Source organism: Rissa tridactyla, chromosome 22 (genome assembly GCF_028500815.1).
Source record: "Rissa tridactyla isolate bRisTri1 chromosome 22, bRisTri1.patW.cur.20221130, whole genome shotgun sequence".
Taxonomy (NCBI): domain Eukaryota; kingdom Metazoa; phylum Chordata; class Aves; order Charadriiformes; family Laridae; genus Rissa; species Rissa tridactyla.
The window spans coordinates 2536015-2562610 of NC_071487.1; the positions used below are offsets into that span (position 1 = coordinate 2536015).

General features: G+C 60.8%; 1 protein-coding gene across 1 annotated transcript; it reads right to left on the reverse strand.

The window, feature by feature from the left end:
• Positions 1-2764: 2764 nt before the first annotated feature.
• Positions 2765-13404, reverse strand: LOC128900684 (calcium/calmodulin-dependent protein kinase type IV-like). Its single transcript, XM_054182099.1, has 11 exons — positions 13307-13404; positions 8738-8816; positions 8373-8435; positions 5882-5964; positions 5637-5709; positions 4374-4464; positions 4202-4276; positions 3956-4031; positions 3676-3802; positions 3408-3560; positions 2765-2989 (listed from the first exon to the last, which is right to left on the reverse strand). Exons 1-11 carry the CDS (start codon positions 13402-13404, stop codon positions 2765-2767), a joined length of 1143 nt encoding a protein of 380 aa, XP_054038074.1.
• Positions 13405-26596: the final 13192 nt, after the last annotated feature.

Here is a 26596-nt window from a genome sequence, read left to right on the forward strand (position 1 = left end):
GCCTTGAACCCCTCCAGGGATGGGGCGGCCACAGCTTCTCTGGGCAACCTGGGCCAGGGGCTCACCACCCTCACAGCCAAGAATTTCTTCCTCAGATCTCATCTCAATCTCCCCTCTTCCAGTGTAAAACCCTTCCCCCTCGTCCCATGGCTCCCCTCCCTGATCCAGAGTCCGTCTCCATCCTTCTTGGAGCCCCTTTAGGGACTGGAAGGGGCTGGAAGGTCTCCCCGGAGCCTTCTCTTCTCCAGGCTGAACCCCCCCAGCTCTCTCAGCCTGTCCTCACAGATGGAGTGAATGTTTAGTTTTCCTGAGCCTGAAAATAAATTGTGATCTGAAAACGGGTTAAAAAATCGGGGGGGGGGGGGGGGAAGTGCCCTTCGGCAAGCTGCCGTTTGTCCCTGTCAATTTTTAGCCCTTCTATTTGGAGAATAACAGTGAAAACGGAGCCCACGTCATGATGTTTGATACTTTATTAGCTGTCTATACTTCTTTATAAATACCTGCAATATCAGAAATGTCACCGCTATACTGAAGTAGTAAGTTATTAAAACACATCCTGAAAACACCATACAGACCAAAACGGCACCTCCTATTAGCTTGACTCCCAGGAGTACATTATTTTATTTTTTTTTTCCTACCTTTAAGTACTGATATTTGTGGAATAATACTTTGTTGACGTAACATGAGAGGCAAACTCCTTTTTCTCCTTACAGTTTTCCCTCGGGTGCCTTCCATTGCGGAAGACGCTCTGTTACTCGCTGTTACCTAATTAATACCTTATTTCCCGTTATCCTGCAGGACCAGGAGCGGTCTGCGGACAGGATAACCTTATTCAGCATTTCTCAACATCGGTCCCTGCTTCACAGGCTCCGGGTGTGCTGAGCTCTCTGGCCTGGTCCTGCAAGGCGTTTAAATAAGTATTTCATGTCAAAGGGTATAAAATAGTCTTTTAAGACCCGGGTTAGCAAAGAACATGGTTGAAGGTGGAGTTCTGTCCCCGCTGGACACGTCACAGACTCCGAAGGACAGAGGGCGTCACCCTAAGCATGGGATAAAGACCGGAGTTCAGCACACTGCAAGGTTCAGCCCTCTATATTAAAAAAAAAAAAAAAATGGAGAGAAACCAACTGCCCCTCCTGCAAAACACAAAGAGAAAGGAATAATTTTCCCCTTGCTGAAGCATTTTCCCATGTTATCAGCGTTTGCTTTCTCCAACGCGATACCTTGCTGCGCATCTGCTTCCCCATTGAAGGTATGACCGTTAGTTTTAAAAAAAAAAAAAAAAAAAAGCATATTTCTGGTGAAGACCTAGTATTTTTCCAATTAAAAAACCCTCTTTAACGCCCGATCTCTCCTCTGCATTCGGCTTTACAAGCGCCCTGAACATAAATGAGCTCCCTGCGGTATGGATCAGCCCTTACACATCATCTTTATGATTTCTGCTTGTGCTGGAAATAAACGTGAAAGTCCTCGTGGCGCGTTTGCCGTCCCACGGCTCGGAGCTGCTGACGCACCCCCTGCGCCGAGCCGCGTGTCCGTAGCGGCAGCTTTCGGCTTCGGCACAATTTTAATTTTTATTTGCAGATGGGTTGTACGTCCCTGTCCTGGAGGAAAATGAACCTCCTGTTCAAATTTTGTTCTTCTCCAGTGGAGATTTTTTTTTTTTTTTGGCCCAAACACATTCTTACGCGTGTACGGCCCAAACCGCGAGGGGGGCGGGTACCACGGCACCGCTGCCCGCCTTTCTCTAATCCCCCACCTGTAATATGGCTTTTCCTGTCTAAATACCTGTTCTGTATTGAAATCTGCAAATGCTTATCCTGTGGCTTGGTAAATAACTGCCCAAAAAATTTCAAGAACTTTGTCAACTGGTGTCATTTAGTCTTAAAAAAACCCCAAAAACCCAAAATAGGTATAAACTCATTGTCCTCGCTCAGGGAACGACAGCACCGTTACGCGTTACAAAGTCTGCAACGCGCCGTAGAAAGAGTTGCGTCGTTCTTCGTTAAAAATTCGCCGTGTAAACTGTAACCTGGAATGCCGACGTGGAGGCGGCGTTCCCGGCTCCTGACAATCCTACCACCGTCACGGATCCACAGCAAGACCGAACGTGGGAACAAAAGAAATTGGGGTGGAACCAAAGCACAAATCAAGCGGAGGCCGGCTACCGTCTAGCGATAATAAAAGGAACCACTGGCAAACACTTTTTGTCCGGATAGGATCAAACAGCTGGGTTCAAAGGCTCCTACAAACCTCGTCTAACACAGCAGCAAACCTGCGGCTGGGGCTCGTCGCAGCAACTGTAGATGTAGCATCGACGGGCAGCGATAATCCGGACGCACCCTCTCCCCTACGCAAACAAACCCTTCGGGGCTATTGACAGCAACGTACAAAACTCCATCACAGAGACAGCCTACTGCCTTTGCAGGGGAGGGGAAAGAAATCCATTTTCTGCAGTTTGCTCCTCGTTTTTAAGCCACTTGGGATCTTTTCGTGCCGCAGCGGCCAAAATGTTTCGGAAGACCGAGTCACCAGCCTTGTTTCCTCAGTCGGGTCCGTACAGACACACACTCACAGCGACCAGGTACGACGGCACTGGCAACAGGACACTAAATAAGGATGCTCCACGCAACAGACCACGGCCCCCCGACGCACACCGACCCTCGGGGCGCTCCTGTCCCCCCACTCCCGGCTCCCCCCGCCTCTCCCGGTGCCAGCGTCCGAGGGTCGGTGGGGTATTGCTTGTGGAAGCCGCGGCGAGCCGTTAGCTCTTGCAGCCGGCGCCGTTCACGGGAACCTTGGACACAGCGGGACAGTCGCTCCGGAAAGCACCGAGGTCCTCGGTGGCGGTGGCTTCGGGGCCGGCGGTCCCCGTCCCCTGGGGCATGCAGGCATCCCGGGGCCCCCCCTGGCTGCGCCCGCTGCGGGAGCAGTCGTGGTGCCCGTGGTTGCCCAAGCGGCTGGAAGCCACCACGGCTTTCATGGCAGCCTGTTGCAGAGGCACAAGGGTTATTAGCGTGTCTTTGGCAGACGTCGCCCCTCCGATGCCGCCCGAGCCCCCGGAGCGTGCGGAAAGGCAGATGGCGCCTGCTCCTTCGGCCACGCTGAGCTGGGAAGCGCAGCCCTTCCCCTCGGGCAAGGCTTCTCCCAGCAGCGGCTAGCACCACTGGCAATCTGGCCACTGCTCCCCAGGGGATGCAGCTGCGAGGAGCCGCTCCATCAACCTTCGCCCCCCTCCCCAAACCAGCCCCCTCCCCGAGCTGCCACGTGTCGCTGAACGTTTATCTGCTCGGGATCCTTAAAACCCAGCGATGGCAGCTCTCGGTGGCCCCAGCTGTTTGCAGGAGGGGACGCGAACACGAGCCACCCCTGGGGTTAATGGGGCACCTTCGCTTTTTCACCTTTACCTTCAGTTTCCGCCTGGCGTTAAATTCCTGCAGTTTCTTCTGCGTGCTGTCCATGTGAGCGAATTTAGCAGCTTTCCCGGTGACCCAGGGGTGCTCCAGAGCCTGGTAGACGGTCAGTCTCTTCTGGGGGTCCAGGACGATCAATTTTCTGACCTGCAACCAACAAAAAGGCTTGATTTGTCAAAAGCCCCTGATTTTTTTATTTCCCAAGCCTTGATCTCAAGCCTCCGTACCGGCCAGCCCCGAGCCCCGGCGCCGCCTCGCTCACCAAGTCCTTGGCGTTGAGGGAAACCTCGTCCCACCACGGGGACACGAACTCGTAGTCGCAGGTGAGGATGCGGCTGTACATGTACTGGTCCCCGCGGGGGTCGAAGAAGGGCTCGAAGCCGCAGAGCCTGCGACGAGCAGGGGAGAGAGGAGCTACACGCGGCCGCCCCGCGGCACAGCCCCGCCGGCCTCTGCCGGCTGCTGGCGGTGGGGCTGAGGGGGAGCACACCGTCCCACCGCCGCGGTTTCACCGCCCACGGCGCCCCGGCAGCATTACTCACAGGATGTAGGTGATGACGCCCACGGACCACATATCCACTTCAGGGCCGTACGGGCACCCGTGGAGTATTTCGGGGGCTGGAAGTACAATTTGGGGTTCAAATGCATGAGTACGGGGAGCTCCTGGCAGACGAAACACCCCCCGGGCACCGACACCATCTCCCGAGCCCAGTGCAGCTGTCGGCCATCCCTGCACCGAGCTGTGCGCGGCCTCAGCCTCCCCCCCCCAACTCTTCCCTCCCGCTCACCGCAGTACCCCGGCGTCCCGCAGACGGTTTTCATGGTGTCCTGTTCATCCACGATCTTGGAGAGCCCAAAGTCACCTTGGAGGGACACGGAGGGGAGAGGCCGTCAGGGAGAGGCACCATTAACCCCTGCCTCGTGCCACGAGCCCCTCCGGGGGTGCCCCTGAGGACCCACCGATTTTAAGGGGAGCATTGGGGGACAGGTCTGCGTAGAGCAGGTTCTCCGGCTTCAGGTCGCGGTGGACGACTCCGTTTTCATGCAAATACTACAGAAAGAGAAGCGGGGATGCGGGAAGGAAGGGAAGGGCAGGGGAGCCCCGTCTGCCTCGAACAGAATTCGGGAGGAGGCGGCAGCAATCCGGGATCTGGGACCAACTTGCCCGACCATTCCTTTGGAAACACCCAACACCTGCCTTGCCGGAGCTGCCGGCATGGCCGCGGGGGCATGGGAAGGACGTTTTCCGTTGTGAACGTCCATTTTTAAACCCTCCCGTTGCCATAGAAACCCCATCTCCAGCCGACCTGCGATGCTGAGCTCCGCTGACCTTCCTCCCTCCTCTCCTTCATCCCTCCAAACGCGGATGGGAAGAGGCGCCTCTGCCAGCGACGCCTTCGGAGGGCCAAGGGCGAGCAGGCAAACGCCTTTCCCTCGGGACATTTGGGATGGTGCAGTTTTGGGTGTCTCTCCCCGGCGGGTGTTTGGGATGGGTGGAGCTCTGGGTGTCTCTCCCCAGGGATATTTGGGGTGGTGCAGCTCTGGGTACCTCTTCCCAGGGATATTCGGGATGGGTATAGCTCTGGGTGTCTCTCCTCAGGGATATTTGGGATGGGTGCAGCTCTGGGTGTCTCTCCCCGGGGATTCTTGGGATGATGCAGCTCCAGGCTCCTCTCCCCAGGGATATTTGGGATGGGTGCAGCTCCCAATGCCTCTCCCCAGGGATATTTGGGATGGTGCAGGTCCTGATACCTCTCCCCAGGGATATTTGGGATGGGTGCAGCTCTGGGTGTCTCTCCCCGGAGATATTTGGGATCATGCAGCTCCAGGCTCCTCTCCCCAGGGGTATTTGGGATGGGTGCAGCCCTGGGCTCCTCTCCCCAGGGATATTTGGGATGGGTGCAGCTCCCAATGCCTCTCCCCGGTGATATTTGGGATGGGTGCAGCTCTGGGTGTCTCTCCCTAGGGATACTTGGGATGGTGCAGCTCCCAATGCCTCTCCCCGGTGATATTTGGGATGGGTGCAGCTCTGGGTGTCTCTCCCTAGGGATACTTGGGATGGTGCAGCTCCCAGATGCCTCTCCCCAGGGATATTTGGGATGGGTGCAGCCCTGGGCGTCTTTCCCCAGGGGTATCTGGGAGGGTGCAGTGCCCACAGCAACACCCACCCCAAACCACGCATGGCACCTCACACACACACACACACACACACACACGCGTTACCGAAACGGCTTCCAGGATCTGCTTGACGACGTGGGCCGCATCCCGCTCGCTGTAGAAACCCCTCTCCACGATCCTGCGGGCACAGGGGGTCAGCACAGCGGTGCCCTGCCCCACACAGAACCCCCCCCTTGCTCCCCAGCCCCCCCAACGACGGGGAGCGTCAGCCCCCTCCATCCTCATCCTCCCCGTGAACGTTCAGGCGAGATTTCTGCCCCTCGTCAGGAGCCGGGACGGGGACCGCGTACCTGTCGAAGAGCTCTCCTCCCGTCACCAGCTCCAGGACGAGCGCGATCTCGGAGGGCGTCTCGAAGATCTCCTTCAGCTTGATCTGCAAGGGGCGACAGGAGGGATGCGGGATGCGGGTGTGGGATGCGGATGCTGGCTGCGCCGGGAGGAGCATGCGACCACCACACCACAGCGTGCACGGGGTTTTCCGGGACAGCCGGCACATTTCCCTCCTTGACCTTTTATTCGTTTGAACGGGATTTTTTTTTTTTTTTTTTTAACCCTTTGGAACAGCCCTGCTCACTTGTTACGCATTAAAGAGGATGCTGGGAATGGGAAGAGGCGGACACTCCACGCCTTTATCCTCTTCTTTTCTCCAAGCTCGTTAGCTGGAAGAGGAGCTCACCGAAAGCTTTTTAATTTCGCAGCTTCCTCGGCCGTGCTGGCACCTCGGAAACCTCCCTCCAGCCCCATGGCATGGGGGGCTGACCCCCGGCAAAGCTCTGCCCTCGTCCCTCCTGGGATGGACCCTGCGCATCTGCACTCGCAGGGATGCGGGAGAGACCCACGGAGCCCCGAGGGGCCAAAGCCACCTCTGGGACCGGGGCCCTGGGACCCCCCGGGTGCTTTTGGAAACATCCCTCGGACCATTTTGCAGAGGCAGCACTAAAGAAACAGCGGTTTTTCTCCTGATTTTGGGGTTTGTTTTTTTTAGCTCCCACGCAAGGTGAGATTGTCTGCGCAAGACCTTTGTGCCACTGCAGCAAATCTGGAATTAACAGGTCTCTCTTAAAAAAAAATACCTCAAAATGCAATTTATTTTTTTTTTTAATGGAAAACAGAGAATTTCATGCTTCTTAAGACTTTTGTGACACTGCGAATTTCATGGGGCTTTAATCATTACCTTCATAGGCTGGGTGACAAGCCGTGATACCCTGCAGGGTGAGAGACACTATGTGGCAGCTTACTGCATTATAATAATACACGGAAGCACTATAATTTTCCTATTAACTTCAAAAGTTTACAATCCTATTATCATCCACTGTTGAGGTTGGTGCTTGAACGACAGCGAGCGCGTAGGCAGCGCCGGCGCAAACCATGAAACGGAGCATCTCTCCTTCGGGGAAAAAAAAAAACCAGACCAAAACCAAAACACTTGAACTTGGGAGTGAGCAGAACCCTACGGAAAACTCGGTGATTTAAATATTAAAAATGTCCAGCTGGTTCTTCCTCCCCGTCTCAGCGGAGAGTAAAGGAGGAGGGAGGGCAGGAATGGAATTTTCTGTGGCGTTTCTGATAACGCGTCAGAGAGGAGCCTCTCCCCGTCTGTGGCCGATATCAGCCGAGCATCCTCCCGGGCTGCTCCAAGCGGGTAATGCCCATCCTGGCCATTATCCCTGCCTTTCTCCAAATGTCCTGGAGTTGGGGAAGCGTCTCCATGGAAAAGACTGAAGAACCCGATTGCCCCAAAACCCTGAAACATCCCAATGCCCATTCCTAGCTCTCCGACCCCCCGGCTCCAGCCTGTTTATCCCGTCATCCTCATTTTTGGACTTCCTTTGGCTTCGTCTCTTGCATCACGGTTTTGGAGGCGGCGGGTGGGCACAACATCCCGGTGGGGGCTCCTCCAGAGAGCAAAGCCTTGTTGCTCCAGGGCTGGTTGACACAGGTTGGGCTGGAAGGAGCCGTGCCCGGGGTTTTGAGCCACACTGCGAAAATACGGCAGCGTGGGCGGCAGCGGCGCGGGGATGTCCCAGCGATGTCCCAGCGATGTCCCGGCCACAAAATCGCTTGGAGCAGGGTCTATCGCCCCCCGCCCCAGAGCCAGTGCCCAGCACCACAGCAGCTTCCAGGTGGCTTATTGTGTGATTTCTTTCCCTCAGGTCATCCCCGAGAGGTTTCGGCAATTTGCCGGTGGAACTAAGCCTTTTTGGCAGGTGGAGGGACCGGAGGAGGGGGGGCCATGGGGCCCCCTGCCATTGCGGAGGGGCCGAGACGCCGTCCCCATCTCTGCTGACACCAGGGGCGATTCGATCCGCTCCCGGGCGTTGCGAATCGTTCCAGCCGAGCTGACGTTATCCCCCCCCAGCGCTGAGCAAAGAGGAATGGCGCCCGGCCGCGCCAGGGCTCGGCACCCAGCACCCGCGGCCCCGGCCTCCCCTTTTATCTCCCCTTGCAGGATTCATTACAGGCGGGCAATTTTCCGGGGCATTCATTTGATCTCCTCGATGGAAATTGCTTACCAAATGGAAATCTCAAGCCAGGGGATATGGGGCGGGGGGGGGGGGGTGGTGCGGGGAGGATGGGGGGAGCCCTGGCCCTCGATATCGGAGCTGGGAAGCTCAAAGGCGCTGCAAGGAGCAGGGGTTTCATGCGGCAGCGAGGGGGGAGGCACCGTGGCACAGCGAGGACCGGGCACCCACAGCCCCTCTGCAGGGCAGGGAGGGGACATGGGGGGCAGGCAGGGCTTCCCGAGGCCGGGGGTGGTGGGGGGGTGTGTGTCATACTCACGATATTGGGGTGCGAGAGCCGCAGCAGGACCCCAATCTCCGTCCTCACGATCTTTTTGTCGATCTGGAAAGCAGAGCCCGCGGTGGAGGCGGCGTTACCTCTGCTGCCGGCTCCGGGGCCGGCACCCCCCCCGCCATGCAGAGACCCCTCTCATGCCCCCAGTCTCCCGTCCTCCCCCAGCCCGCTGCACCCCCAGCCCAAAACCCGGCATTTTTCTCCACCCAGGACCCCCAGACCACGGGAGCGATGCCCGGCCGACAGCCCCGTGCCCGTCCTGGTGCCCCACCGGCGCCAAGGTGCTTTGGGATCGGAGCAGAGACCTTGCCCCCCCACCCTGCAGCCCCCCCGGCCCGCCCGACACTCACCGTCTTCTTCAGTATCTTGGCGGCGTAGGGGGTGCCCGTGCCCTTCTCCTCGCAGCTGTACACCACCGAGGTGGCTCCCCTGCGGGAGGACGGAGGGTGAAGAGGTGGCCTGGATGCGGCCGGGGGGGTCCCGCTCGCTCCATGCCCCCCACCATCACCTTTGCCAATGCCAGCCCCTGGCGCATCTTCCCCCCCCGCCCCTGTGCATCCTCCTCCCCGCATCATTTCCAGCTTTCCCAGATAAAGCCATTTTAATTAAAACCGAGTCCTACAGGGGGTTTAAAGCCTTAAGCGGCTTTCACGACGGGACGGAGCCTCCCGCTCCCTGCTCACGACCTCACCGCGGGGACACGGCGAGGGTCCCCGTCCCAGCTGTGTCCCTGGCAAGGCCACGGCACCCGGGGCCATCCTGCACCGCCGCGAAACTTCCTTGCCAGGCTAAACCGCTCCAAGTGACAAGGGGGATCATCCCCGTGACACCCCCGGCCGTGCCCCTCGGCTGCCAGCGATTTTCACATCGAGTTAATAACGTTTTCTAACCACTGGACGGTGAAATCAACCCGTGCCTACAGGCCATTACGGGGCTCGTTTGCAATTTCACCTTCGCTGCCTGGCTCCTCGGAGCAGATTAATTCTCGCCCCCGAGGAATCGGCCGCGGTTTATTGCTCTTTGGCTTCGGGGTCTTCTGGGACCGAGTTCGGGCTCTGCCTCGAAGCGCGCGGCATCCCCACCTGCCCAGGGAAGCGCCGAGAGTCCACCCCCGTGTGTCCAGGGAGCATTTTTTGCACCAAAATCCCCCCCGACAACCCCGGCCGAGACCCTGCCCAACCCCCCCACGTGGTTGCAAGGGACCCTTTGCTGCAGCCCCACGTGCTGCACGCCCCGCCGCCGCCGGCGATCCCCAGGGTGCTCTCATGAAAGAGAGATTTGCTTTAAAAAACGAGAGCGGATTTTGCAACTCATCCGGCTGAACTTGGGAATCGCGTTCCCATGGCAACGGCAGAGCTGGGTACCACCGAGCCGGGGGGGGGGGATGCTGCGGGGCTGGGGGATGCTGTGGGGCGAGCAAAACCCGTCAGTTCTAGACCTTGGCCGTTTTCGAAACGTTTTCTTCCTTTTGCTCGACATTTTCCATGGAATTTTATGTCGCGAATAAAAAGCGTATTTGGAAACAAATTGCTCAGGCTTGGAGGGGAGGGGTGGCCGTCACCACCACCTTCTCCAGCTCAGGAAAATAAGCGGAAGGCTTCCCTTTCAACCCAAAATGGCATTGCTCCTGCTGCAACTGCAACAAGAACGCGCTTCCAATGGGAGAAAAAGCCCTGAGCATCTCCCCTGGCTGCGGCATCCTGATTTCCCAGCCGGCGCGGGGGCAGGACCCAGCATCCCGCACCCCCCCTCCGCCTCCCCATCCTCCCACCCCTTTGCCACGGCTGAATCCCAGCCCGGACTCGGCGAGAATTTTTCCGCACGGATAATTTGCGGCCTGATTCCCGCCTCTAACAGGATCGTTTAGCAGCCCTCGGCTCGGCGTTGGGGTCGCTCCTCGGTGGCGGCGCAGCCCGCTGTGCCCGTGGCACAGCGCCCGCTGCCCCTCGCGCCTTCCCAATTACGGATTTGTGCCGGCATTCGCTACACCCCCGGCCCCTCGCCCCGCCGGCCCCGGCAGCCACCGCTTGCCGCTGCTTAATGCCTCAAATAAATGTCCGCAATCAACCTTGACTGCAACAGGAGATAATTGCATTTGCTTTACAGATGAACTGGAAAATGTCGAACAATGGGATTTGCCAAGGGAGCCTGGACCAGCAGCGGGGGCACGTGCCGCTTGCCGAGCGCCGGGGCTGGCCCGTGGGGAGGATGGGGTGAAGCCACGGTCAACCCGGCACCCGGCTGGATGCTGCCGCCCACAGCCACGCTGCGACGGCCGAGAGCAGCCCCCAGACTGCTCCAAGGCACCCCCAGGGCATGTCAGGCTGGGTCCTCCCCGCTGGCATGGCAGCATGGCCGGTGGGACGGCCACCCCGCGCCCCGCCATCCATCCCCTGCTCCCGATGGCTTCTAAGGTGGGGGCAGGATCCCACGCCGTGGTCCGGCACGGCGGCTCGGGCAGCATCGGCGCACCGCGGCAGAGAGGTACCGAACGAAAGCCACACGCGGCGAGTGGGCTCCCACCGCCCCGTATCGTACCGTGTGCCCAGAGAAGCCACGAGCGGAGCAAGACTGGGACCAGTTGGATTTAAACCTGGATGCTGAAAGCGCATGGATGGATGGATGGATGGACGGATGGGTGGACGGTTGAAAGGGGGTCCCGGGGCTCAGAGCCTGTCCCTCTGTCCCACACTCGGCTGCGCAGGGCTCTGTGCTGCCGAGCCCTGGGCTGGTACTGGCCACACCTCCACAAGCCACCTCAAATACCCGCTTTTACCAAAGCTGCTGTTTTTCAGGCTCAAAGCATCCTCGGCCGATGGAAACCCCGCGGATCGCCGGGACTGGCCCAGCCTGAACCACCACCGCTGAAAACATCCCCTTCAGCGCAGGGCTTGGGGGGCGGCACTGCCTCCTCACTGCCGGCACAGCCCGGAGCCCCCTCCAACGGGGCCGGCAGACTTTCCGCACACAGGCTCCCAGCACCCCCTTGCACCCCCCTGCCCCGGGGGCACCGCCACACCGGCTGCCCCTTGTCACCTGCCCTCCGGTTGGGAGCAATCCCAGCATGGGACCTCAGTGCCAGCACTGCCGCTCTCCTCCATGGGACGCGGGAGCTGGTCCTGGGTATCCCCAGGATGCGTCGTGGCCCCTGGGACACTTGGCACCGGCCCTGGGCTCCCCCCCGGGTGCTGCATCCCAAGGGGCCCCACGAGGGCTGGGACAGGGACGAGCTGCCGCAGGGGACGGCAGTGCCGGAGCAAGATGTGCCAGCGGCGAGGGCAAACCCGCCGGGGAAGCAGGGATGGGCACTGCCTTCGGGCAGGTTTAAAACGCGTGCGTCCTGGTGGCACACAGCACCCGCGGGACCGGGCAGGCCAGCCCTGGTGTTCCCTGTCCGTAGGGATTTACAGTAGGACCTCTAATAAATACATCACAAGAGTCTCCACCGAACAGCCGGTGTCTGCCAAGGCAGCTCCCGTCGGTGCCACCGCACGCCCCACGGCTGCGGGGACAGAGACGGTGCCCTCGGTGGGGCTTTCCAACCCAGGGGGACAGATTCAGATCTGGGGATAAATCCCACCCCCCCGGGGCCATGCTCCTTCGCTGGGGCTGGCGCTGCCCGTCATTTGCGGGGGGCTGTGGCAGGAGGGACCCACTGCGGTCCCACACCGTGCCAGGGTCATCCCCCACCACCCCAAAGCCTTGGGCTGCTCAGAGGGGAGATGGGTCACGCCACGAGCCCCCTCCCCACCACAGCGGGGAGAAATGTACTGCTCCACGTGCACGGGGAACACAGGCCCCATCCTCCAAACCCTCCATGGATGCTCCCAGAAGCACTGCTGCAGCGTCACCACAGATCCCAAGCCCCAGTTTCCATCTGAGGGCAGGTTCTCCCCCCATTCCATCCCCCATCTACCCCTTCATCCACCCCTCCATCCATGCCTCCATCCCTTCCTGCACCCCTCCATCCCTCCATCCATGCCTCCATCCCTTCCTGCATCCCTCCATCCCTCCATCCACCCCTCCATCCAAGCCTCCATCCCTTCCTGCATCCCCCCATCCCTTCATCCACTCCTCCGTCCCTTCCTGCATCCCTCCATCCCTTCATCTGCCCCTCCATCCATGCCTCCATCATTTCCTGCATCCCTCCGTCCCTTAATCCACCCCTCCATCCATGCCTCCATCCCTTCATCCCTTCATAGAATCATAGAATCATTTAGGTTGGAAAAGGCCCTTGGGATCATCGAGTCCAACCATCATCTCCACTCCACAAAGTTCTCCCTTACACCATATCCCCCAACACCACATCTAAACGAGTCTTAAACACATCCAGGGATGGCGACTCCACCACCTCCCTGGGCAGCCTATTCCAGTGTCTGACCACTCTTTCTGGGAAGAATTTTTTCCTAATGTCCAGCCTAAACCTACCCTGCTGCAGCTTCCATCTGAGGGCAGGTTCTCCCCCCATTCCATCCCCCATCTACCCCTTCATCCACCCCTCTATCCCTTCCGGCACCCCTCCATCCCTCCATCCACGCCTCCATTCCTCCATCCCTTCATCCACCCCTCCATCCATGCCTCCATCCCTTCATCCCTTCATCCACCCCTCCATCCCTTCCTGCATCCCTTCATCCACACTTCCATCCCTTCATCCACCCCTCCATCCCTTCCTGCATCCTTCCATCCCTTCATCCGCCCCTCCATCCATGCCTCCATCCCTTCATCCCTTCATCCACCCCTCCATCCATGCCTCTATCATTTCCTGCACCCCTCCATCCCTCCATCCATGCCTCCATCCCTCTGTCCCTTCCTCTCCCCACCAGGCCAGTCCCTGCCCCGATCAGGGCACATTCCCATGCAAGGAGAGCTCCTGTCCCCCCTCGCCAGCCCCTGCCAACCCCCCCTCCGCCAGCCGGTACCGTCCCAGCTCGGGGCCCACGACGTAGAAATCTTCCAGGGCCGTCTCGCGGTGGGACCCGTCGATCCAGTACTCGCTGCCGGTCTTGGAGGAGGGCATGGTGGGCCGGGGGCGGCGAGCTCCCGCCAGCTGCTCAGGAGAGGAGAGCCAGCCATCGCCGCGGCCCCCCCGCCGCTGCCCCCACGCGTGCGGGCGCCCAGATGGCCCAGTCAAAAGCAACGCTCGGGATTATCCAGCGCGATGAAGTCGCAGCCACAAATCTCCTTCCCACCAGGCACGTACGCTGCCTTTTTGGAGATAATACCTCCCCCCACGCATGTTGTGCCCCCCCGCCTCCAGCTTTTCACACCAGGCCCCCACACTGTCGCCATTTCCCTCCCCTTTCCCACCTTTCTGGGGCTGCCTCGGCTTTTCGGAACTGGGCAGGCCGGATCTTTCACCCAGGGCCCAGGCTGTGCCCCACGGACTGGCACGTTGGGGGATTTGCACCCTATTCTTGCAGTCACCCCCAAAACCACCCTGACATCAAGCACGCCTGGGCAGAGCCCCCCCCCCCCCCCCTCCCCGGCACAGGGCCCCGCAGCCTCTTACTCTTTACAACCCCGTTAATATTCGGGTGGGATTTGGGGACCCCGGCACGTACCGTTAGCTGCGGTGGCGCTGCGCGGCGGGACCGTGTCCCCCTCGACGCTGCCTCATCCCCGGCGCGGGGGCGGCTGTGTGGAGGGTGGGCGCGGGGTGCGGGGGCCGCTCAGCCCCCGCACGCCTCGGGGCTGGCGCTGCGCCCGGCTGCAGCCCCCCGGGCCCGTGCTGCCAAGAGGCGGGCAGGACCCCCCCACTCCCCACCCCCCCACCCCGACCTGCTCCCCCACCGCGGGGGCGTCAGGGCTCGGCTCCTCGGCGGTGCTGAGCGGCGCTGGGAGGGAGGGATGCGGGGATGGATGGAGGGATGCAGGGAGGGATGGATGCAGGGATGGAAGGAGGGATGGACAGATGGAGGGAGGGATGCAGGGGTGGATGGAGGGATGGAGAGATGGAGGGAGGGATGGAGAGATGGAGGGAGGGATGCAGGGGTGGATGGAGGGATGGAGAGATGGAGGGAGGGATGCAGGGATGGAGGGAGGGATGGAGAGATGGAGGGAGGGATGGAGAGATGGAGGGAGGGATGCAGGGATGGAGGATGTGCGGACGCGGGAAGGCAGGGATGCCGGGAAGCAAGGATGCCGGGAAGCGGGAAGGCAGGGATGCGGGGAAAGAGGAAGGTGGGGATGCGGGGACGGGGCTGCGGTGCCCGGGGACCCTCCCAGGCAGCAGCACCGCCCGGCGCTGCTCTCCCGGCTGGCTCGGCCGTGCCACCCCACGGCCCGACGCCGCCACTGCACCGCGCCCCGCCGGCCCCCCCGGGGCTCCGGGCTGAGCTCGACGGGCTAGTGGCGGGGGGGGGGAGCGAAGGGCGGCCGCGGGCCCCCGCCCCACGCCGCAGCCGTTCCCCATCACTCGAAACCCAGCGCCGGGGACAGGCTGTGGGGGCACCGCGCCGGGTTGAGCCCCCCCCCCTCCCCCGGGGAGCACCAGGCACCCCATGGGGTGTCGAGGGACGGATCCTGACCCACATCCCCAGCCCTGCACCCACCCCGGGGGCCGGAGCACTGCACTGCCCCGGGGGGCGCCCAGAGCCCGGTGTCCCCCCCCAACTCCATCCCACCACACCCCGGGTCCCGGGGGGCCCGATCCTGCCCTGCCCCGGGGAGGACGCGGGCGCTGCCGGGCGCGGCCGCACGGTGACGCCATCGCCCGACGGATGGGAACGGGGGGGGGGGGGGGGGGGCGAAATAGGGGCGGGAGGGGGAGGGGGCAGGGCGGGGCCGAGATTGGGATTGGGGCGGGATTGGGTTGAGGGGGTGGAGGGGGATGGGAGGGAAGGGGAGGGGGGGCAAGGATGGGGTGGGGTCGGATTGGGGATGGGGTGGGCTGGGGCCAGGAATAGGGTGGGAATGGAGGTAGGATTGGGGGGGGGATTGGAGGTGGGGTTCAAATGGGGTCAGGGATGGGCTGGGAATGGGGATAATATTGGGATGTGACTGGGGATGGGATGGGGACAGGGATGGGATGGGAATGGGGATGGGGTGGGACTGGGAATGGGAATAAGGGTGGGGTGGGACCGGCAATGGGATGGGAATGGGGATAGTATTGGGATGTGACTGGGGATGGGGTGGGATGAGGCCAGGGATGGGATGGGAATGGGGATAGGAGTGGGGTGGGACCGGGAATGGGTTGGGAATGGGGATAGTATTGGGATGTGACTGGGGATGGGGTTGGGATGGGCATGGGGATAGGGTTGGAGTGGGAGTGGGACTGGGATGGGAATGGGGATAGGCCCAGGGTTGGGCTGGGAATGGGGCCAGGGATGGGATGGGAGTGGGGACAGGGCTGGGGTGCAGTTGTCCCCATGGCTGGGGCCGCCTGCACTACTGGGGGGCCCCGCAGGGTTTTATGTGTCCCGCAGCAAAGGGACCCGAGCAGGAGGTTTCTCCTGCACCTACGAGGGGAGAAAACGAACCCCAGGCGAGCCCATGGCCGTGGGTGGCACCACGCCAGCCATGTCAGCTCTGTTCCACATGCCGGGGATGTGTGTGGGGGGGGTTCAGCTCCATTCCCCCTCCTTGCCACAGCCCTCATCGAGAGGAGCTCCTTTTCAAGCCCTCCTCCCCAAAGCTGTGAGCCAGGAGCAGATTTTTTATGTTTTGCTACTAAAATTGGAAATAGGGGGAGCATCCCGTGGGGCAGCGACCCTCCGCGTGAGACGGAGGGGTGGTGGGGCCTCGGGGGATGCTGCATGGCCCCCCCCGCCTCGCCACAGCTCGGATGGGAGACCCGCGTGAAAGGCCCCGCCGCGAAGGTCTCGAAAGCACGAAACGTTCTCCTTGTAATGGGCTTCCCAAGTATTTATTAGAATATTTTATCATATCTGAGGGAGGCGAACCCGGCCCTGCTTGATCTGCTCTAGTTGCAGCTCTCTTTTGAAAGGGATGTTCTTAAAGAGAGTGACCCGCTCAGTGAATAAATTGACTCTGCCTCTGTTTCTCCCCGTCCTGGAATGTTGTGGAGATAAGGGTGGGCTAGAAGAAGCTGGGTTTGCATAATTAATATTTATGACTTCACCCAGAACAAGCACAATCCCCCTGTTTACCCCGAGAAGAGTTGGGGGGGGGGAGGGAGGGGAGGCTGCGTTTGAAGAGCAGAAGTAGCCCCTTTCCCTTTGGAAAGCCGGTAATTCGCCTCTTGGCGAGGGGGCTGCCATCCTGCCCGCAGACACCCCCCTCTGCCACCCACGGGCGGGCGCTGGATGGAACGGGGGACCAGACCCAGCCCGGGCAGTGGGAGACGGGATCGGGGCGGTGATGGTGGACACAGCTGGGAGTCCCGGTCCCCTGCACGACCCTGCAAAGGGGGCTGCCCTTTGCAGCCCCCCGTCCCCGGCCAGGACACCTCCCTGGGGTGCAGAGCCGGCCCCCTGCCAGGATCGGGCCCTGGCGCCGGGTGAGCTGCCCCAGGAACCGGCCCATCCTCCCGACGGCTCGGTGGGAAGATGGGGCTGGAGGAAAGCCTCCAGCCTTTTGTCTGCGGGAGAGGAATTAATTATTTTGTTCTCTCATTACACTGGAATAAAATCCATTTTCGAGCAGCATAAATTTAGGTGCCTGAAGTCGCTTTTTTTAACATCCCGGGAAACATTTCTCTCCCTCTCTCGCCCTTTTCCAAATCGTTTCTGTCTCCATGTGCAGCCGCTGCCGCCGCCGCTCCGGATGAAGCATAAGATGGAGGGGCATTAACCGAAGGGCGGAGAAGGGGCTGCGCAGGGCATGGGTCTGCCCCGGGACGGCGAGGCCGGAGCGGGGACCCCCGAGGTCCCCCCCGAACCCCACCATCCGCCGGCGCTGGGCTGGGGGTCACCGGCAAAGCGCAGCCCGGGCAGAGCTGGGGACGGTACCCGCGGAGGGGCCGGCCGCCTCCTGCCGCCCAGCGACGCTCAATTGTTTGGAACATAAAATGGAAATTAATACATACGGTTAAACTCCCCCCCCCACACACACACCTCCCCAGCGCCGCTCGCCTTGTTAATTGAATGGCACGAAGCAAATGAGGTCAGAGCTCACTTAAGCCAGACAAGGACACAGAAACACATCGCGCCGCCTGACAGCGAGACAGGTCTGTCTACCTAGTGATGTTTAGCATTCCTGCCAGGAACCGCTCATTAAAAACCTAAAAGATGGCTTAAGCATCCCATTAGAGACTCCGGCGCTCTGCAGCCCCTCGCCTCGCAGATTCGGTGTCGGGGAGAGGCCGGCGGGCGCAGGGAGCGGGAGCGGAGCCGGGCAGTGGGATGGAAGGATGGAGGGATGGAGGGGGGACGGGGTTTCACACCCGCTGCGGGGCCGCGTCCTTTCCCATCATCAGCAGCTCCGGCCCGTGGAGGGACCCCACGCCTCCACGGGGGCCTTTGGGGTGCAGGGACAATGTGGGGGGGGTCCCTGGGGCACCCAGGGCAGGGCCTGTTGCGGTAGGGTGAGGGGTGATGGATTTAAACTGAAAGAGGGGAGATTCAGGCTAGATAGAAGGAAGAAATGTTTTTCAGGGAGGGGGGTGAGCGCCTGGCCCAGGTTGCCCCAGGGAGGTGGGGGCTGCCCCATCCCTGGAAACATCCAAGGTCAGGTTGGACGGGGCTCGGAGCAACCTGGGCTGGTCGGAGATGTCCCTGCGCGTGGCGAGGGGTTGGGCTGGATGGGCTTTAATGGTCCCTTCCCACCCAAAACCGCTCTGCGAGGGCAGGAGAGATGCCACCGGCTGGGATGCCACCGGAGCAGAGCGAGCCCCACGCCTGGGACAGGGGGCTGAGGGCCCAGCACCCCCTGCCCCATCGCCTTCCTCGTGCTCTCGCCACAGAGATCCCCCCGGCCGAGGTTGCGGGAGCGTTTCCCACGCCGTGCCTCAGTTTCCCCAGCTCGGACAGGGCAGCGCAGCTCACCCTTGCCGAGGACCGCGGCTGCTCAACCTCCCCGTTTTCGGGGCAGCTCTTGGAGCCACCCCAGGGCTGCTCGATGCCCCGGCCATGAGCACCTGCGTCCCGAGGCCTCGCTCAGGTGGGATCACCTTGTGCTGCTGCCTCGGGTCTTCGGCCGCCCCGTCCTTTCCCCGTGAGCGCCCGGTGCCGGGGCAGAGCCCATCCGGCATCTCCCCTCTCCCGGAGGAGGCTCAGGCATCCCGCATTTCCCTCTTTCAACAAAGGCAGCGTCTCCCTGTGCCACCGCTCATCGTCCTCCTCCTCCGCTTCCTCTTTCTCCCCTCTCTTCCTTTTCTTTTTTTTTTTCTTTCTTTTTTTTTTTTTTTTCCTTAAAACAAGAAATGAGTTGTCTTCCCGCAGATGTGACTAAAAGCACTCTGGAAATGTCAGCCACTGCTGGAAAGGGACCCAGATAACATTTAGCTTTAGGTAAGAGAGTAGATTTTCTCTGCGCTAATTCATATTTATAAGCTCTCCTGTTCCCGGGGAGAGCGCGGCGCTGATAGCGCTGGCTGATTGCTAGCGAGCGGAGCAGGGAATTGTTTTCATATCTGAGATTAAAGAGTGGTTTCTGCTCCCAGTGGCACCTGTGTATTTACGCTGGTCATTCTCAATTCATTCTTATAAGATTAAGACTGGAAATGGGAAATGGTTATATAGTGCCGAGCCCAGGAGAGGCCGGGGGCTGCGAGGGGACGGGGCTCGGTGGTCCCGGCACGTGGAAGCCCAAGGCGGGGACAGCCCGGTCCTTCGCCAGGGACGGGGGCTCCTGGGGGAAATGCTTTGCCGGGATGGAAACTCCTCAGCCGGATCCCGTGGGATGGTCCATCCCCGGCAGGGATGGATGGGGATGGATGGACGGGGATGGATGGACGGAGCGGAGCAGGAGAGATCCAAGCCTGCACTAGATTAGGCGAAAGATTTATTTCTATCATTATTTTTCAACACGTCCCGGGGTTTGTGTCAGCTGATTAAAAGCAAACAAATAAAGCCCTTCTTCTCCACGACGGATCAAGGATTTGGGAACTTTTAGGGCTTTACTTAGGGGTTTTTTTTTGGTTTTTTTTTTTTTTAAATCATGTTTGCAAACTGGTTGAGCAGCTCCAGAGAGAGTCAGAACGCAAACACGGGGGGGAAAGAGAAATCTGGGTTGTGTTCGGGATCATAGGGCCTGGAATTAGGGGGAGAAAAGGGGGCGGGGGGGGGGGGAGGAGGCGTTGGGGAGGCGGTAGGGGTTCGGGGTGGAAAGGGAAAAAGGCGAAAGGAGAAACAAGACAATGGCAGAAGGCACCCCGGGGACTTCCTGAGAGGTTTTAGAAATTCAAAATACGCCTTAGAGCCTCAAAGCTGTGTCAGTCACAGCCCCGGCGCAGGGATCACTAAGGCTGCGGCCAAACAATACCAGATTGTCTGAGGAAGGTGGGAAAATAGGGGGTCTCAGCGGCTCCCGCTCACACCAGCGGTTCCGCTCGTCAAGCACGCGTTCCACATGAATCAATTCTGGACAGAGCCTCGGCATAATCCCCGCCAGCCTTGCTATGACAACTTGAAGGAGAATTCGGCGGCTGAGTGACAGCAGACGGAGAACTGACAAGGCAAAAGACTGCAGGACTTTCCTTTCCTTCCCCCCCCCCCCCCCCCCCCCCCCGCCTTTTTTTCCTCCTCCCCCCAGTAACTTTTTTTTTGGGTGGCTTCTCCGGGCACGCACGCGTCCGTCCGCACGCTTGTGCGCTCCCGCCTGTGTGCTGCCGCCCCGCCGGAGGGGGCAGAGGGGCTTCTCCCTCCTCCCTTTGCAGCCCTTGACCCCTCTGACCTTGCCCCGCTCCCGAGGGCCACCCCCCCCCAGCCCTGCCCCGGGGGTGCTCAGGGGTCCGGCCGCCCCTCTCGCCCCATCGCTGCCCCCAAGGCCGAGCTGCCCCCGCGTTTTGGGGAAGGCGAAAGGGGAAGAGCAGGGATCGCAGGGGGGGGGCTGGGGGTGCCGGAGGGAGGGGGCAGGGGGTGCTGGGGGGTGCAGGGGGTGCCCACATCGTGTCTACCCAGCCGGGAGCGATGGCAGCAACCTCCATCCAGGGCTTTGGTGAAGGAGGACACGCGGTGCCGGCACCTCACCTGCACGCTTCCCGCCAGCATCACCCAAGGCGTTACTGGGGCTTCAGCGCAGCCCCTCCGGGGGGGTCACAGGGTGGCTGCAGGACCCCCCTCCCCCAAGCTGGGGGGCTCACAGCATCCCCGGCAAGGCTGTGGGCAGGGTGGGAGCCCGGCAGAGCAGCAGCACCCTCTGCCAATCAGCCATTAAGGCTTTAATAACCCCGGGCTCATTATCAGGGGGGCGTGATGGGAAGCGCGGCTCAATTAGTCCTTTACTGGTATCAGCCACGTGCGTTTGCAGCTTCGAGGGGCTCCCCACACCTTCCCCCCCTCTCCCCATGCCTTCCCCCCCCTCCCCACCACCAAGCGGAACTGGGACCAGTAGCCCATCGCCACACCAGGGCTGGTTTGGGGCCCTGGGGAGGCATCTGTGGGGCAGCGAGGAGCTGCCCTGGGATAATATTTAAAGATAGAGGTGGTTTAAGATTATTCTCCAGCCCCGCAACTAAAGGATGCACTAATCACCGCCCCCCCATAAGCCTGCTGCCACCTGCCCCTGCGCTCCTGCCTCGTTAGGTGAACGGCGTGGGGTATTAATAATTACATCAAGAATAAAAAGTTCTTTTGTCACCTCTGGATCCAGCTCCTTTGCCGGCTCCCCCCGTTCCGGTTCCACCCGCCTGCTCGGGGAGGCAAGAGGTATAAAGGAAACTAATTAAAAATTGCCAGTGTCTTATGTTGGAGCATTTGGGTGCGTTCAGTAGTGAAAGACAAGCGTCTTGTTGCAAGAAAATCAATTTTACAGTTACAGGAGCAGAATAAATAGAGGTGGTGCGTTAAAGCAAGAGGATGAGCAGGGGCAGGGGGGGGCCCGCTCGGCGCCTGCCGCAGGGATGCGGGACCAGTGGGCCCGGGGGTGCTCGGGGTCCCCCCCCCCATTCCGCACCCCGAGGGGGTCGCGCTGCCCCGGCAGCGGGTTTTGCTCAAACCGTGGGGTTCTCACCCAAAGCAGCCGCAGCCCAGGCTGGCCCAGCCCCAATGGAACAGTTTCCAGGAAAAAAGAAAACAAAACACAGATTTTGTCCCCGAAAAGCCACCCCGAGAATCGTCCTGTCCCTGCTGAGGCTGGGAACCCGTTATCCCCCCCCCGCCCGGGTCCCCGTTTGTGTTTTATTTATGTCGCCGCTCTCCCTCTGCGGGCGTGTGGCTAAAACCTCTTGGTTTCGTGCACGATTTCATTGTCTTTTTTGGGTCAGGAAAACAGTAAACAAGGCAATTATCCTTGGCGGGGTGTGTGTGTGTTGCGGGGGGCGGGGGGGGGTGGGAATTAACCGCTCCTCGCCCCGCACAGCTCGCCGGTGCCTTTCCCCGATGCTCAGGACGGTTATCGACGGCCGGGAAATGACGGCGGGGGGGGGACGGGGGGGGACACACACACACACACGACACGCGACCAAACCCAAATGACTTTTATGCTAAACTGGATGCCGGAGGGGCAGGGGGAAACCGCGGGGGTGCGCTCCGGGATACCCCCCCCCCGCCTCTCCCGTGCCGGCCCCGGGGTCTCCCGGAGCCGCGGTGACACCACCGCCCCCCCCCCCCCCCCCCCGGCCCCGCTCATTCCCCCCCCGCCCCCCGCCAAGGATTTGCTTTTCTTTGCCCGTCGCACCAGGACAGCGCCGATCCCTAATCCTCAAATCGTCCCTTGTCGGTTTTACACACATCTCTAAGCTCCTCATAATAGATTTATTTAAAATAAAAAAAGAAGTAATAATAATAATAATAATTTAAAAAAAAAAAAGAAAAAAGGGAAGAAAGAAATAAAAACCCCTCTGTGGGCTATTACAGGATATTTTGGGTTTAACTGAAAACTACCCCGAGCACAGAGGGCCGGATCCTGGCTGGTGTAACCCAGGGTAGCCGGCACCTCCCAGAGGGATGAGACCATGTCCTGCTGGGGCAGGATCGGGCCCCCCCCTGCCAGACTCCCCCCGCCCGCCGCTGCTCCAGGAGCATCCTCCCGCCCGGCTGGGGAGCGCCGCAGCCCCGAGAACCGGATCGAGCACGGCTGGGGGAATGAGGGACCCCCCAGTGTGTCCCCCCCCCAACCCTGGTGAAACGACCCCCGGTGCAGCCCCCTCGCACCCACCTTCCCCCGAGAGGCTGAGGATGCCCAGGCAGGGAGGGGGGCGAAGGCACACACTTACCCCCGCTTCTCCCGCGGACCCCGAGCCCCCCCCCGGCCCAGGGCAGCCCTTGGTTGCAGGGCCGAGTTTTGGGGCGAGCCGGGATTGTCTTGTTTCTCTGCACCGGAGTGAAAATCGATAGGGGAAAGAACGGAAAAACGCCTCTTTGGGGTGGCAGGGAGAGGGACGGGGATCCCGGGAAAAGCCGGGGCCGTTGTACCGGCCTTCGCACAGCCGGTGGGTGGGCGAACCCTCGCCGGGGCTGTGCCAGGTGGCGGGAATTCCCTGGAAAAGAGGAGTCCGGAGCAGAGGGCAGGACGGTGGGAGGCAGGATGAGTGCTAGTGAGACACTTTCCCTCCGTTAGCATCCGTGACGCTCATTTCCCTCATAACCCGCTCTGGAAGCACTTCCAGCCCCGCTGGAGGCAGGAGCTGGGCTGGGGGCTCTGCTCTTTCCCCGGGCGCCCCCTGGGTGGCTCGGGGCTGGGGTCCCCGCCTGGGGAACCGAGGGGCGGCCGCTCCCCGCAGCGCGACGGCTGCGACCCCCGCGGTAAACGGGGGCCATGGCTCTGGTGCGGTGGCCAAGGGCCTGCCTGGCCTTGCCCGCCCGCTCGGGCCTTGAGGGAGGGTCGTGTGTGTGCGTGGTGGTGGTGGTGGGTACAGTGATGCCACCGTGCTGGCACACGCGTGTGTGCTGTGACACGTGTGTGTGTGTGTGCTGTGATGTCTCTGTGCACCGGTGTGCGCTGCAACGTGTGTATGTGCGTGCTGTGATGTGTGTGTGTGTGTATTGCGTGCCGCAACTTGTGCGTGTTGCATGCTGCGACGTGTGTGTGTGCACCAGTGCATGCTGCAACATGTGTGTGTTGCATGCTGCGACGTGTGTGTGTGCACCAGTGCATGCTGCAACATGTGTGTGTTGCATGCTGCGACGTGTGTGTGCGCACCTGTGCATGCTGCAATGTGTGTGTACGTGCACCGGTGCATGCTGCAACATGTGTGTTGCGTGCTGCGACACGTGTATGTGTGTGCTGTGATGGGGGTGTGTGTTACATGCTGGGGGGTGTGCATGTGTGCACCAGTGCATGCTGCAACGTGTGTGTTGCACGTTGTGACACGTGTATGTGTGCACCAGTGCATGCTGCAACATGGGTATGTGTGGGCTGCATGCTGCGACATGTGCGTGTGCGCGTGCTGCCACGCGTGTTCCATGCTGCGACGTGTGTGTGTGCACCTGTGCATGCTGCAACATGTGTGTGTGTGCGCACACGCTGCGATGTGTGTTACATGCTGCGACCTCTGTGTGTGCATCCATGCTGCGACGTGTGTGTGTGTGTGCACCAGTGCATGCCCCGACGTGTGTTTGTGCATGCTGCGACGTGTGTTTGTGCGTGCTGCGACACGTGTACACGCGCACCAGTGCATGCTGCAACGTGTGTATGCGCGTGCTGTGACGTGTGCGTGTTGCATGCCGCGGGGGGGGGTGTGCGCACCAGCGCATGCTGTGATGCGTGCGTGTGTGCACATGCGCACTGTGATGTGTGTTGCATGCCGCGACGTGTGTGCATGCGCACCAGTGCATGCCGCGACATGTGTATGTGTGCGCTCTGCTGTGTGTGTGCGTATTGCATGCTGCGACATGTGTGTGTGTTGCACGCCATGACGTGTGTGTGCGCGCTCACAGCTGCGTGCCGCAGCACCTCTGCGCGCTCACAACGCACCCACGCTGCAATGCGTGGGCACCAGCGCATGCTGCCACGTGCATGTACGCGTCGCCGTGGGTTCGTGCGTGCACGAACCGGTCCATGCTGCAGCATATGTGTGTGTGCGTGTGTGTGCGTGTGTGTGTGTGTGTGCACCGGTTCACGCTGCAACACGTGTGTCCCTGCCGGGGCATCGCCCAGTGCCAGGGCAGCCCGGCGGAGGCGACGTGCTCCATCGCTCCACAAACTCCATGGAGTTGCAGAGATGATTTCTCGGAGTTTGCTCGGCCGGGATTTATTTATTTATTTATTTATTTATTTATTTATTTATTTATTTTTAGAGAAGTTGCCTCGAATCCCGGGTTCTGCGGGGGGGGGCCTGGGGAGGGAGGAAGGTCTCCGGGTGAATTAGCATTTATATAGCTGTGCCTTGCATTTCAAAATCCCCTTTATCTCTATTAGCACCTAATAAAGACAGAGCTTTGTTCTAATTCATAATTATAGCGCTGGATGGAAATATTTGTGTTTCTATTCCCTGGGAGTTCGGCTCCCAAACCCCGCAGACAATTTGGAGTGAAAGATGGCCGGGTCTCCCCCCCCGGCCCTGTGCTGGGGGGGGGTCGCCCCAAACCCGGGTCAGAACAGAGGTCACCCAAAACCTGGGGGGGTCACCAAAACCCGGGGGCAGAGCCGAGATCACCCAAAACATGGGGGTCACCAAAACCCAGGGGCAGAGCTGGGGGTCACCCAAAACCTGGGGGTCACCAAAACCCGGGGGCAGAGCCGGGTTTCACCCAAAACCCAGGGGTCACCCAAATCCTGGGGGCAGAGCTGGGTTTCACCCAAAACCTGGGGGTCACCCAAATCCCGGGGGCAGAGCCGGGGTCACCCAAAACATGGGAGTCACCAAAACCTGGGGGCAGAGCTGGGGGTCACCCAAAACCTTGGGGTCACCCAAAATCCAGGGCCAGAGCTGGGTTTCACCCAAAACCTGGGGGTCACCCAAATCCCGGGGGCAGAGCCGGGGTCACCCAAAACATGGGAGTCACCAAAACCTGGGGGCAGAGCTGGGGGTCACCCAAAACCTTGGGGTCACCCAAAATCCAGGGGCAGAGCCGGGTTTCACCCAAAACCTGGGGGTCACCCAAAACCCGGGGGTCACCCAAAACCCGGGGACAGAGCCAAGGTCACCCAAAACCTGGGGGTCACCCAAAATCTGAGTCAGAGCCAGGGTCACCCAAAAACCTGGGTCACCCAAAACCCGGGGGCCACAACCGTTTGCACGAGGGCTTGTGGGCTGCTTGCACAAGGGCTTGGCCACCTGCAGCAGGGCCAGCAGTGGCCCCAGGACAGGCAGCGTGGGCAATTCCTGCCCGTCTGGCCGCAGGGGACACAGCGATGCACCCAAGCCCCTTCCCGGCCCGGCCCCCCTTGGAGTCCAGGAGTCCCGGGGTTCAAAGGGCCACGGTCCCCTCGCTGGCTGTGGCTACCCAGGGCTGGATTTGGCTAGCAGGTGGGCGGGCGGCCGCCAGGCCGGGACCCAGCGGGCTCTGCCTGCGCCCTGCGAGGAGCTCGTTGTGGATTCACGGCACTCCCCGGCACAAATGGGTTTAAACTACCTTAAGTGTTTCAGCAGGGAACTGGCGCTGGCGGTGTAACACTGTATTACCGCAGCATTAGGAGTGAAGTATTGATCCTAATCCTCTGGTTCAAAAATAGGATTATCAGAAGGGGGGGGGCGGGGGGGGGGGGGGGAGATGCCCCGTCCCCGCCAGCCCCGGTCCCCCCGGCGAAGGGAGGGACCACGGTGGCACCTGATGCCCTCGCCCGGGGGTGGCAGCGGCCTCTCGCCGCCCCAGGGGGATTCGGGCGCCCCGGGCTCGGGGGGGGAGGGGGGGGGTGGGGGTCGTCGGAGGGTTTTTCCTCCTGCAGGTCGGGTCGGCGGCTCCTCGGAGCAGCGACGGCGGCTCCCTTCGCCCGTCTCCAGATGCAGATTTCCATTTCCCGGCCCCCGAAAAGAAGAAAAAAAAAAACCAAACCATCTTCCCCCGATCGATACCCGCGCCTTTACTCCTGATTGATTGATTGACCGATAGAGCAAACGACCGCCGGCTCAGCCCCCCCTTCCCCGGGCCTGGGCGGGGGCTTTGCCGGCTTTCTGCTACATTTTCCTCTTGCTTTTACACTTTTCTTTTACCCTTCGCTGCCCGGCGAGGGGGGGAGCAGCCCCTGCCGGTTCCTACACGGGGGGT